This window comes from Anarrhichthys ocellatus, unplaced genomic scaffold, assembly GCF_004355925.1.
Source record: "Anarrhichthys ocellatus isolate YVR2014 unplaced genomic scaffold, GSC_Weel_1.0 scaffold40, whole genome shotgun sequence".
NCBI lineage: Eukaryota > Metazoa > Chordata > Actinopteri > Perciformes > Anarhichadidae > Anarrhichthys > Anarrhichthys ocellatus.
The window spans coordinates 1,164,955-1,177,039 of NW_022280070.1; the positions used below are offsets into that span (position 1 = coordinate 1,164,955).

The 12,085-nt window shown below is 42.1% G+C and overlaps 1 protein-coding gene across 3 annotated transcripts in view; it reads right to left on the minus strand.

The window, feature by feature from the left end:
* Positions 1-4,765: 4,765 nt before the first annotated feature.
* Positions 4,766-12,085, minus strand: part of LOC116394592 (SH3 and cysteine-rich domain-containing protein 2-like) — a 26,372-nt gene continuing 19,052 nt past the window's right edge. Inside the window, exons 6-12 of one of the 3 annotated variants that reach the window (XR_004213474.1) lie at positions 11,866-11,935; positions 11,481-11,638; positions 11,279-11,367; positions 8,978-9,029; positions 7,913-8,050; positions 6,909-7,187; positions 4,766-6,653 (exon numbers count right to left, since the gene is read on the minus strand). Coding sequence is in view for 2 of the 3 variants with exons in the window: in XM_031867805.1 (XP_031723665.1) it covers positions 7,089-7,187; positions 7,913-8,050; positions 8,978-9,029; positions 11,279-11,367; positions 11,481-11,638; positions 11,866-11,935 (606 nt within the window). In the remaining variant the exon portion in view is untranslated. Of the gene's footprint in view, positions 7,188-7,912; positions 8,051-8,977; positions 9,030-11,278; positions 11,368-11,480; positions 11,639-11,865; positions 11,936-12,085 lie in introns of all 3 variants that reach the window. The other 2 variants (XM_031867805.1, XM_031867806.1) reach the window with 2 other exon arrangements.

Genomic DNA, 12,085 nt, shown 5'->3' on the forward strand with positions numbered 1-12,085 from the left:
GGATTGGATGGGCGGTGCATGAGGGGAGGCAGGGTCACAGTTGACTGTAATTAGAGAGGGAGAATCTGTTAAACAAATGTAGGCCAATCACTGATTCACAGGAGCGTGGCGTCCATGTTAGTCTACCTCTAATCAGCGCTGATCAGAGGCAGAACACACCGGGTGGGATGAGACAGTGAAGAAGACTGATGAGTCAGTAGCCTGTTTGAAGGATCAGTCATCGTTACTGACTGAGTGCTGAATCACAGTCAGACCAACGTCTCCTTGTATTGTTTTCCACAGAGGGACGGTGAAGCTGCCCTGCCTATCTGCCTCCTTGCCTGTCAGTCACTTCCAATCATCACATGTGTAATAACCTCTGACTCCTGTCTGGTCATGGAGGGACTGACCTCCACGGCTACCTGTCTGTCTGTCTGTCTGCCTGTCTGCCTGAGTGCCTTTCCAACCTGTGTCTCTACCAGCAGGATTTATTGTTGTGCAGCCTTTGCTCTGCTGCTAAGAAACATTCACAGCTAGCCTCCTCAGGGATGCCAGTAAACAACTTGAGTCTTATTAAAAGAATAAATCACGTTTTGGGAAAAATCATGCAAACTGGGATTTTATTTAAAATACATTACAGCGGCTACAATGTCTAAATGTTTAAACAGCAGCAAAAAATGAAAGACAGATATTGATGTAACTGAACGTAACATTGAACTAAACTCATATAAATCTTCGATCTCGCTGATGTGCGCATGTTCCTGAGAAGTCAGGAAACAAATAATGAAATGTCCAATACTGCACTCCAATTCTGTTTGCAAGCATCTTGTCTGAAATGTCTTTAGATAATTCAATAACACACCTGGAATTATTATTAATAATTATTCTTTAGCTTCAGAGCTGCTAAATTGGTTATTTGTAAGATACTTACCAACAGTCGCTAAATGTGATGTATGCTCAACTGTAAGCATTGAGAGCACCAAAGCAACACAATGAATGATGATGTTTATATTCAATCTTCCCCAAAACCTAGCTTATCCTTCTGATGGCTCTCTGCTGCTTTGTCACACAGCACCCTTTAATCCCTGATTTACACGCCCACGCTGCAGGAAAGACAGAAGCATCATGTCTCCTACAAGTTTTGTTTTGAAGTGGTGAGCGAGATAAAAAGAGGTCCCCGGGTCGTCTTTTTATCTCGCTCACCACTTCATAACGAAAGTTGTTCACGCAGCCTGGATTTTCTTTCTTACCACCTTGAGCGTTTTGTTTTGTGTGTCTTTTATTTGTCTTATTCAACAACACTCCCTTTAGTCTCCCTTTTTTCTCTTCTCTTCTGTTATGTGTAATACAGGGAGAGGAAACAGGAACTTCAACCCTGCCCCTTTGCCATCTGTAAACCACATATAGAGTATGTGACAGCATCATGAATTGCTTTTTGTCCGCCCATACTCTACATTTATTTATGATTGTGTGGTGGCTTGATAGACAATAGACATATTATTGCATCGCATTTGTTTCTGTGTGGGGGGGGAAGTAGAAAGGGTAATGGTATGTTGTAAACGCAGCTGAAGAAATTATTCTTTATGTTTCTGTACGCCGGTATCAGTGACAGGTCTGTACGTTTGTGTGGGTGTGTATACTTGTGTATTTTAGCAACCTGTGATTACCTCTATTTTTAAAGAGAATATTCATTTAATCACCCCTATTTTTGCAATTGGATTCCCCTGACAGCGGCTTTTGTCGTGATTTGCTTTGCTTCGATAATCGCTGGCTCTCTGTAGAAACAAAAAGTGTGAAAATTGCATTATAAAAAGAAACACCAAGAAGGGGAAAGTCTGTCTGTTTGTGTGTACGTGTGTGTGTGTGTGTGTGCGTGTGTGTGTGTGTGCGTGTGTGTGTGTGTGTGTGTGTGTTGGAGGAGTGGGTAGATTGAAATCTGTTTTGCTCAAAATGTGGAGGAGAATATGGTAAACATATGTGTGACTTTTCCCACATGAGACACCGCTCATTGTAATTTTCATTTTCGTTATTGGAGTTTACATGGCATGGTCATTTGTGCAAAGGAGGGATTATGTTTGGGTTTTCATTTAGGGTTTGTCAATTCTGTATCTGATACAGAATATAATTACGGTTCCAATCAAAACCTGGTTCAGATTTTTGACTTATTTAAGAAACAAAACAAAAAGTGATTTTTTTTTTTTTTTATATAAAAAGGTATTGGAAGGGAGAATATAAACATTTGCGGATTCTGGAGGTGAAGATGTGAGCTACTAACTAATGCACAGCTATCAAGAAAAACGAGGTTTTGTTTTCTCTTGTTACTCATATTTCTGGTCCACACCAAAACCACACTGGAACTTTCGATGTGAACTACGAAACACGCGGATGAGAGATAAGAAACGAGGAATACAATGTTCAGAGCAGCAGCTGATGCTCTCTCCGTTTCTCTCTCTCTCTCTCTCTCTCTTTCTGTCCGTCTCTATTGATGTTATGGCTCTCTGGTCACCTGGACCGGGACAGAAGGCGCAGAGGCTGTTAGTCCTGACACTTGCTTGGAGGCACAGCGAAAGGTCATGAGACCCAACAATAACAGCAGGGGACATTCTGAATAATGATAGTGGACATGTATTATACAGGAGCACAAGCAATCCCTGCAGGGTCTTTGCAGGGTTAGCCAGATATGACACTGGGACAGATTTCAGAAATAACCACATTTACACCAGGCCCTAATTGTGCCCCTCCTGTTGCTTTACTACCTCTGAAAGTTGACGTCATGGCCAAGCTGAGCTGGAGCAGCCAGCAGAAATGAGGCCTTATTATTATCCCCACCTCCTCTGATATTTCTTCATAATCAAATCAGGTGAGGCGAGTCCAGATAGATCCTTCTTACAATACCTGTAATAATAAGTAATATCAAAACAAGAGCTGGAAAAAAGGAGGAAAGGATAGTCATTCCTTAGTTTGCACCTCTCTCCCTCTCTCTACTGTGAATCAAGAGAGAGTAGCTCAGAGCCAGACTGATTGACATTAAAGAGAGACATTGGCATGAACGCACTGACAGAAACTGATAGGACAGGGACAGAAAGAGAGACAGAGCCAGAAGATTACAGTAAGATAGAGGATAGTCTAAGGGTCTGCGTCAATGTGAGAGTAAGAAAGGAGGCAGTGAGGGATTGAGTGAGGCAGATGGAGCCAGAAAAATGAAATGAGAGGATTACAAGAGGGAGAGAAAGATGGAACTGTTCAACAACACTCCTCCACACTGGCAAAGTTTCATCAGCTTCAGAAGAGTCATGGTGCTTTGAGTCACAGCAGATGGGAAGCACTGTCGAGTGTTAATAGAGGTATAGCGGCCACTGTGTTGGTGGCCGAAACTCAGCTGCTTCATCAACCAACTGAAGATCCCTTCCAGCCCTTCTGTCATGACACCGGCTATTGTTTAGCTGGTGTCAAACAAAGCCAAATTTATAGCCAAAAATCATTATGCATCAGCAGAGTTGGCTTACAAGTTACAAGTAAAAAAGTTCAGCCATAGTTTATTCTCTGAAATGTCAAAACACTAGTTCCATGTCAGAATGTACACTAATTCTTCAGAACTCCAAAAAAGGCCCAGTCGAATCTGAATTGTCTCAAACAAACACTACTGTACATGGTAACAGTTCCCTATGTGTATATATTCTCAAGCACAAATTTGCTTTAGAAATGCAAAACCAAACTGTGAAAAAACAAACTGATCAGTGACATACAAGGTAAACCGTGGGCTTGTTGAACCGTTGCACTACTAACACAGGCCTGCTAATTATTTGATGAGGTACCAGACACCATCAATCAATCAACTGATCTATCTATGTATGTATTTTGCAGTTTGAACACATTGGAAATGGTCACATTTTTCTTCCTCCTAATGTGCAAAACAAACCGAACCAAAAAAGAAACTGTGCACCATAGTTTACGGTACATGACGCAAAACAGCGACAGCTCTGCTTTAACTGTGACTTATAATGCAAACCACTTTTGAGGAACACAACTTTAAACTGTTTAAAAAAGTAAACCAATGAACAGAAATGCAGCCAAGCGTCTGTTGTACAGGATACAGGATACAGAAGAAAAAAAGACAAAAAGGGTAAAATGAATCTTCAGACGCTTGTAGAGTTCTTTTAGTTTGTGTGACGTACACCTCTTCACAGAAGCTTGGACTTTAAAACATGTTGCGTCATCATCCACATCAACTAGAGAGTGAACAGGTACATGTTTCAACAACAGCTTATTGTAAATTCTGGTGTAAATAGGATTCTCTTTTTTTTTGACTCAAGGGCAACGGTTTTGTTTCTGGGTGATTGGCTACTGCTACACAATAACATGCACTTTTGAGAATCCTCACCGTTGAGTAAGTGAATGAATTGACCACATTTTCAAATGAAACATAATCAGTAACACCAATCAGTGTTGGTTTCCTTGATTTGATTGTTTTTTGTTTGCTAAACATATCATCACTTCTCCTCCGGTTTATGTAGCTAGTGGTGATTAAATAAAAAGGTCTGAATCACTCTCCCTCCAACAGTGCAATTACGTGATATTTATGCTGCCACGTTTTTCTCAGAATCATTTTTGGCATTCCTCTGTGCACAGCAATGTGCATGGACGGCACTACAACTTCCCTTTAAAGCCGCCTTATTTAGGAGCTCCCTGCTATCTTTACGGCCTTCAATATGATTACAGATGCAGAAAAACACCAACTGTTATGCAGATGTGATCAACAGCATTCACACATGCAGGAGTATCTTCAACGTGTCCGTGTGCAAACCGTGTCATCTGTGTACATGGAAAGGGCAGAGACTGTTTTGTAAAAATCTTTTAATGAGGTGTGTGGCCAACCAATGACTGGCTCAGGATACATCCAAACACATACTTAACATTTTGAATTCTCAAAAGGTGTGAACATGATGTGATGCTACATAAAACTAGGCACAATGCAAAATAACAATTTTACATGGGTAAAAGTCATAAATCCAGTTCTGTTCCGACGCCATTTTTCTCCAGGATGGTCGTAATGTTTATGCTGCTGTGTAATTCTCAGTTTTTTTTCCATCTCTGATATTTTATGACTTTAGAAACATCTGACACACAACAAGCCATCAGCCCTTTGACCAAAGAGCTTCAGGGTGATGTGAAGTTGCAGGTATTATTGAACAGCGATCACTATGAAGGAGACACCTAAACAAAAATAACTTATGACACAAAATAAAGTGCTTTTTTCTCGTTATACTTTTCACATATATTGAAATGTAGACATAAGAAGGATCATGTTAGCTAGATCTCTCTGCTCCGAAAGGAGACATACGAGTTAAATTATTCCATCATTTGCCGTGCCATCATTCTACGGCTGCATTCTGTGCTTTAAACCCAGCATTTCCGTGACACATGTTCATGACCCAGTACGTGTATTCTGTCTCTGGAACACAATGTCCTTTTTAAAGAATACATCAAATTTGTTCAATAAGTAATGGGTGAATGAATCGATGGCCAAAACTATCAGAAGTGCACCTCTGGACACTACAAGAAAAAAAATGCCTTCGCTTTTTTATGTCATAACTGAACAGCGGCCTCAATAAAGAGAGGACGAGAGAGGTCAAACAGAGAGCAGAAGATGAGGATGACAGGCTGACATTTTATCAATGATGACTGGTGCACTCATGGGTACACCACTACCTGCATGCACACACTGACTCATAATGGTTCGACATTGATGTCATTCCTCTCACTGCACCTCCTCCTCCTCCCCCTGTTCTCCTGTGTCCTCCTCCGAGCTGTCAGTGAAACTCAGACTCCTCGTCATGGTCAGAAGATTCCCACTCTGTTGTTTTTCTGGCAGACTGGCTGCAGTTTATTTCCCACTGTTCCAGCTTTAGTGAAGTCATGTAATAACATCCGAGCAACATTTGCAACACCCACTGCAGCTCCTCGTTTTTATGCCTCTCAAGCTCCTTTACGTGAGAACAGGGGAACAGCAACTGCCACTGCTACGCTTAGAGAGTCTTGCTTAATGCTCTCAACAACCAGCCAAACGCAGTACGGCAACCCTCCCTGTTTTCCGCGAGAGAGGCTCTCAAGTTTCTCAATCACTGCGGTTTCTGAGATATCAACAAGATACTTTACACCAAAATGTATTCCTATATGGATATGCCATTAGTCAAAAAGAAAAGGCAAGGAAACACTTTCAAGAAATTCCTCATAGTTAAGTTCGAAGACAGATTGGTTGAAAAGTAAATGTTTGTTTTGCAAAATTTGACCTACTTTCGGCTGATTCATGCTCTCTTACCAGAAATAAAAAAAATATGCGGTCACATATTTTTTGTACCATATTCTCGTTGTTATATTATACTGAAAAAGTCAGAGGGGAAAAGTTTTTAAGTTTCCTGTGAAAAGTTCCCCAGAGACTTCCATTTTCTTTTGAAAATCTTCTCATTTCTGAACTCTCAAGTTGGCAAGTGCAGTTATAACTCAGCATGACACTGCTGAGGATTTTCGGATCGGGTCTCCTGCTTTCATCTTCTTCTCCTCCTCCTCCTCTCTGTCTGAATGGGGGCAGCTTTCTCTGACTGGCAGTAGTTGTCCTTGGCCGGGTGCCTCATGTTGGTATCATAAAGGTGATATCAGTCCCCAGGCCAGAGACCCTGACATGAGCAGAAAGGGTTGAAATATATGGAGTGGGCAGAAAAAAGAAAAGGACACTTACAGAGGCATCATGTTCCCAAGACAGGACTCAGCCTCCTCCCACATCTCTTTGATGGGAAGAAACTAAATGTGAACAGTCATCTAGCAAGCACATATAAAGCATTTTTTCATAGATTTTTTGAATCGGAAAGACAAAACTAGACTGTTGAGGAACAGTGCCTTTCTAAAAGCATGACTTCTGCGTAACTACACACTTTTTAAGACAGTAAATCAATTCAACTGGAAACCATGTGTTCATCAGGTTCCAGCTCTTTGTGTTCTTCGTCCAGTTTTTCTGTGTTTGGTTTAAGGGGGGGTGGGTGATTGTCTGTCTGAATTTGAGTGCCTCCCAGGGTAAAGTAGAAGTGGAAGGATAGTGATGCGAGCACAGAAGCTCAGATCTCCTCTATGGAGTCAGCTGGGACCAATCCTCTCTTCTTTCCGCTGCTCAGCTTCAGAAACACCTCGCCGTCTTCCCGCTTTCCAACGCAGATCTAAAAGGAATCGACAGAAACTGAGTTGCTCTATTTTTCTGTAAAGTAACAGATACTTAACTATTTCTAAATGTAGGGAATTTGATCTGCGAGAACCTTATCATTTAGAAATTGAAGCATCATTTTTTATGCTCCATAATTTTTTTCATGATTACAAGAAGATTAAAAGGGACAGTTCCCCCCCAAAAAATCTAAAATACATATTTTTCTTCTTACATGTTCATTTAAATTGTCATTTAGAGATGCCTTCTCTCAAACATGTATTTTTGATTTTGGAGTTAACCGTCCCTTTTATTGAAACAATGGTGACAATGCACTCAATGCAGTCTTTAGCAGCAGGAACAGGTTTTGGTTGTGTGGGGAAATAAATCGGGAGTGAGAATTGGTTGAAAGTGATCTTTTACAAAAACTTATTAGTGCATTTTCTTGCTGAAAGTCTGGAAGAACAATAATGGAAAAAATGAGCCCTATAGTCGCCATACAGACACAGAGATAATTTGGGTGCCAATCCTTTGATCACACCCAGGATGTACCCTGCCTCTCTCCCAGTGTGTGCTGGGATAGGCTCCAGCCCCCTGCAACTCTGCACGGGATAATGTCAGACACCACAAATAGATCACAGACTAAGTAAGACGACAAACGATTCATAAGCTAAATTGTCAGTGTAGTTCTTTAAGTTGTATCAAAATGAATGACAGGAAGGAAAGATAAGTTGGTTTGTGTACCTGGGATTCCCTCACAGCCATGTGTCCTCTCTCTCGGTTGCCAGGAGTGCCTTGGACGACCCGCCAGACTCTCTCTCCTGGCCGGACCCTCTGCACAAAGTTGGCCGGGAAGAAGCCGACTTTGTCGCCACTCTTGCCCTGGAAAACACAAGAGACCAGTACCTCAGTATCTCCATTCTGAATCGTAGTGGGAAATTATAAACAAAATGAAACAACAACACATTTCTGATTGTGCACTGACAAATTATTGTGGCTGCAGAGACAAGTGTAGAAACAATTTAAGAAGACAGAACACTAAAAAAAAGGTATTGATTGTTTTTAAATGCAGACAAGAAATTGTTCCCCTTAATGTCAGATTGACTCCCCATGTATTTAAAGAAACAGCAGATTAAGGTGCTACGCTTTGCTTGCTGGTGAAGACAGATGATGTATGGGTGAACCTCTATAAGCAGCAATATTTCACAGTTTATCCCCCTCTGCCTCAGCTGTTGATGTGTTATGAAGTGATTCACAAGCCATACATTAGTGATGAACAGATGATTCACAAATCATACATCATTTAAAAGGTTCATTGGAGTGAAAGTGTTGATTAAAGGTGTTAAATGACTACAGAGTAAGTGCTGGTAAATACTGGTCCGCTGATGGAAGATACACAGACTCTGCACTTGAGTTAAGTCTGCACGCATCTTCCTTTTTCTTACCCTGACACACGTACATTTGTTTTCATCAGGAGCGAGTGACTTTCATTACAGACTCAATAAAGAGCTCTTTGAGGTTACAACACTAGTCAAATTCATTATGTCAAACTCTTGGTCATTTTCTGAGAAAATGATGTTCTATTTCCGTCTGTGTCTGCCTGCATGTTCATGACAGGGAAAATTGGAAAAGGTGTTATTCATTAAATTCTTGTTTTAAAGACCTGAATTAACACATGCACATAATAAATGCACGTACACACACATAACTCTGTGCCCTCAAATACACATTATGCACACGCAAACATAGGTAAGCACCAACAGGCACACGCAAAAACACACAGATGTTTGCAAGTGATTTATTACCCACCTTCCACCACTCTTCGTTAGAGTCGTCAGTGACCTGCACACGATCACCGGGCCTAGAGGAGATAAGACACGAGAGGAGATGGGAGAAAAAAAAAAGGGAGGCAAGAAGGGAGGTGATTTAGGCGGAGAGGAAAAGGGGAGACGAGTGTGGGATACGTGATGGGGAGATGAAGGGTGGTGAGAGAGTGAGAGCGGCAAGCAAGAAAAGAAAGAAAAAAAAAAAAAGAGTTGAGCGCGAGGACAAAAGATTACATTATAAAACTAGCAGCAGTACCCACAGTTACACAGCTGTGGAGGTTAAAATGAATCTTTGTGTTCCTCTGCAGAGGTTACAGAGCAGCAGACACTAAAGTCATGAGGTCTACATGAAATACGACTCTGTAGCGTCTAATGCAGTGCTGAAAGGCTGGATCTAATCTGCAGCCAACCTGGCCTGAATGCTAATAATGTTACCAGTTTTTGATGACTTTTCCACACACACACACACACACACACACACACACACACACACACACACACTGTCCTAGATACAAATTGCTGTTCCAAATGTACGTTGCGTCTCCTGGGTGTCTGCTCTCACCATATGATCATCGCTCACAAACACACACACTAGTTTGCACACGGTCACCTAAACTTACCAACTAGGCTGAGCCCGATACATCTCAACTGATACTATGAAACAAGCATTCCGTTCACTGAGGTTTCTCCCAGAAGCACAGCTCGAACCTAAATGCAGACTTTAGTTTTTGGATACATCAAAGAAAAGATTCTAAACCTTAGCCAGAGTTAGACAAACTCGCAGATCTCCATGCAGTTTGAAGGTATATGTTGAACAGTGGGATTAGCCTAGTTTAACTGATGTCTGTGGGAACAGCAGCTTCGCTCAATGTCAGAAAAAGGCCCTTTTAACAGTCCTCCAATAACGGATGGAGGGTCTAATTTAACATGTTTGATTACATCAATTTAATGTCACAATCTTAAAATGTGGACATAATATGTCGAATGTTGCATCAGTATTTCCTGTTACTGTGCACCCACAGTCAGGGAGGCAGAAACAGTTGCTCCAGATGACTGATGACAGGATTTTGTGTGAAAATAAAATGAAATTGAAACTGGTAACTATAGTCAAAAGAGTACAACGTATCAAACCTTCAGCCTCCTTACTGTTGCGAGGAGCTGCTACTTGATCCGATCAAAAACTATGAATAAAGCTAAAACTAAATAAACCTTCGAACTGAAAGCTTTAACATAAGCAATGTCCCACGTTCCGCTAATGTGCCCTAACAATTCACAGCACATATTTTGACTCGTCATAGCAGGAAAAGAGCAGGTGAAACTAATTTTGCTAATGGCTTAGTTTCATCCCGTGTCCCAGTAAGGTTGAATGAGCCATCATGCACACTACAATAGGACCCTGGAACTACCCAGTGCAGTACTTTTTAATGTTTTAAAGTACATCTGTTATCTTCCTGCTCTGGTTGGCCAAACTGTCTACTGTGAGAAAGGTCTATTGTTTCCCCACACCACTTATACCAGGTGACTCCCTTATTGAATCGATTAGACGTAATCTATCACTATTTCTATTTCTAGATTAGACTAACCTAGAAATATAATGGCAGAAGGTAAATGAAGTGCAATGTAGAACAAATACCGAGTGATCTTGGACACGGCAATAGGGATCTGGTGACCCAGAGACACATTATGCTTTCATTAGTTATTGTATATTGTGCAGTCACACATACAGTGTCTCAGCACAGATGGCTATTAACAGTTCCTTGAATCTACCTCTGTTGTCTCCTAACCATCCACCCACCCTGCCCTCATTTTACTGCTCTGTCCTTCCTCTCTTCTCTTTCCTCGTTCTTCTTCATCTTATATAGCTTTTATTTCTATATTTGCACTTAACTTTCTCCGCCCCTCTCCCATCCTCCCTCTCTCTCTGCCTGTAATAATCTTTAGCTTCATGCCATCTCCCTGTATGTGTGCCCGCCCTTTCATCCCTCAGTTGTTCAGTGCCTTTATCCTCCCCCCTGCTGGGAACACAGCTCAGTCGCTAGCTCTGTAAGGGGACAGTGATGGGCTTCGAGTTTATAATTAGTCGTCCTTAAGGGCGCCCTGACACTGTCCTCTGCAGATGGCGGGGACATTTTCATCCTGCAGGAACAACAGCCGGGGCAAAAATACAGACAAAGCAAATGCACTCACACAGACAATAGCAAATACACAATACCACACAAGCACTCCTGCATGTCCACAGACATGAAAATGCTTGCCATAGGCAGTCTGTTTGGCTTTAACTCACTGAAGTTCCAGGTCATTCTGTTCCTGAGGCAGAAACTTGTAGAGCGCTACATAGGTGTGAATGGAGTGAACTTCAATGCGCTTGGGCACCTGGACACAGGGAGACACAGGGACGGGAAGGTAGTGAGACAGAAATACACGCTTGGGGAGGAAAACATCAAGGGGCCAGAGTCTGCCCAAGGGGGATTTAAAGAGAGCGGTACCATCCCACTGCTCTCCTCCGCAGGAGTCTGAGCTTCTGCAGGGGTCTGGGATTCTGCAGGGGTCTGGGATTCTGCAGGGGTCTGGGATTCTGCAGGGGTCTGAGCTTGACTGCAGCTCTCATCCTCCTCCTCGATCTCGACGTCGGGGTAAGGGATGTCTGAGGGTGGCGAGAAATTGTCTTAGAAGGTGCCAGGCATGCACACAACCACACATATGCTAACAGGCGTGTCATGTTTTAACAAGTAAATCTCTCTCTCTCTCACACACACATACACACACACACACAGAGACAGACATGCACAGGTAACACAACATATGCATAGGCACACATAGGCATGGACATACAGCACATATACCTATCCACATACACACAGCAGTGTTTACCCCCTGTCTCCTGAGTTATCTCTTCCTCCATGCTGTACTGTCTCTGCTGCATCTCCTCACCTCCCTCCCCCTTATCAAATAAGGAAATAGAGAGGAATGTCAGTAGCATTATGTCAAAGAAATGCATTTCGTAGTGGGAGTAACACTTTTCTCTGCTCTGAATGCACCACACACAGATCAGTAGTTCACAGTGTTGTAGAATGATCTGCATACATGCCGT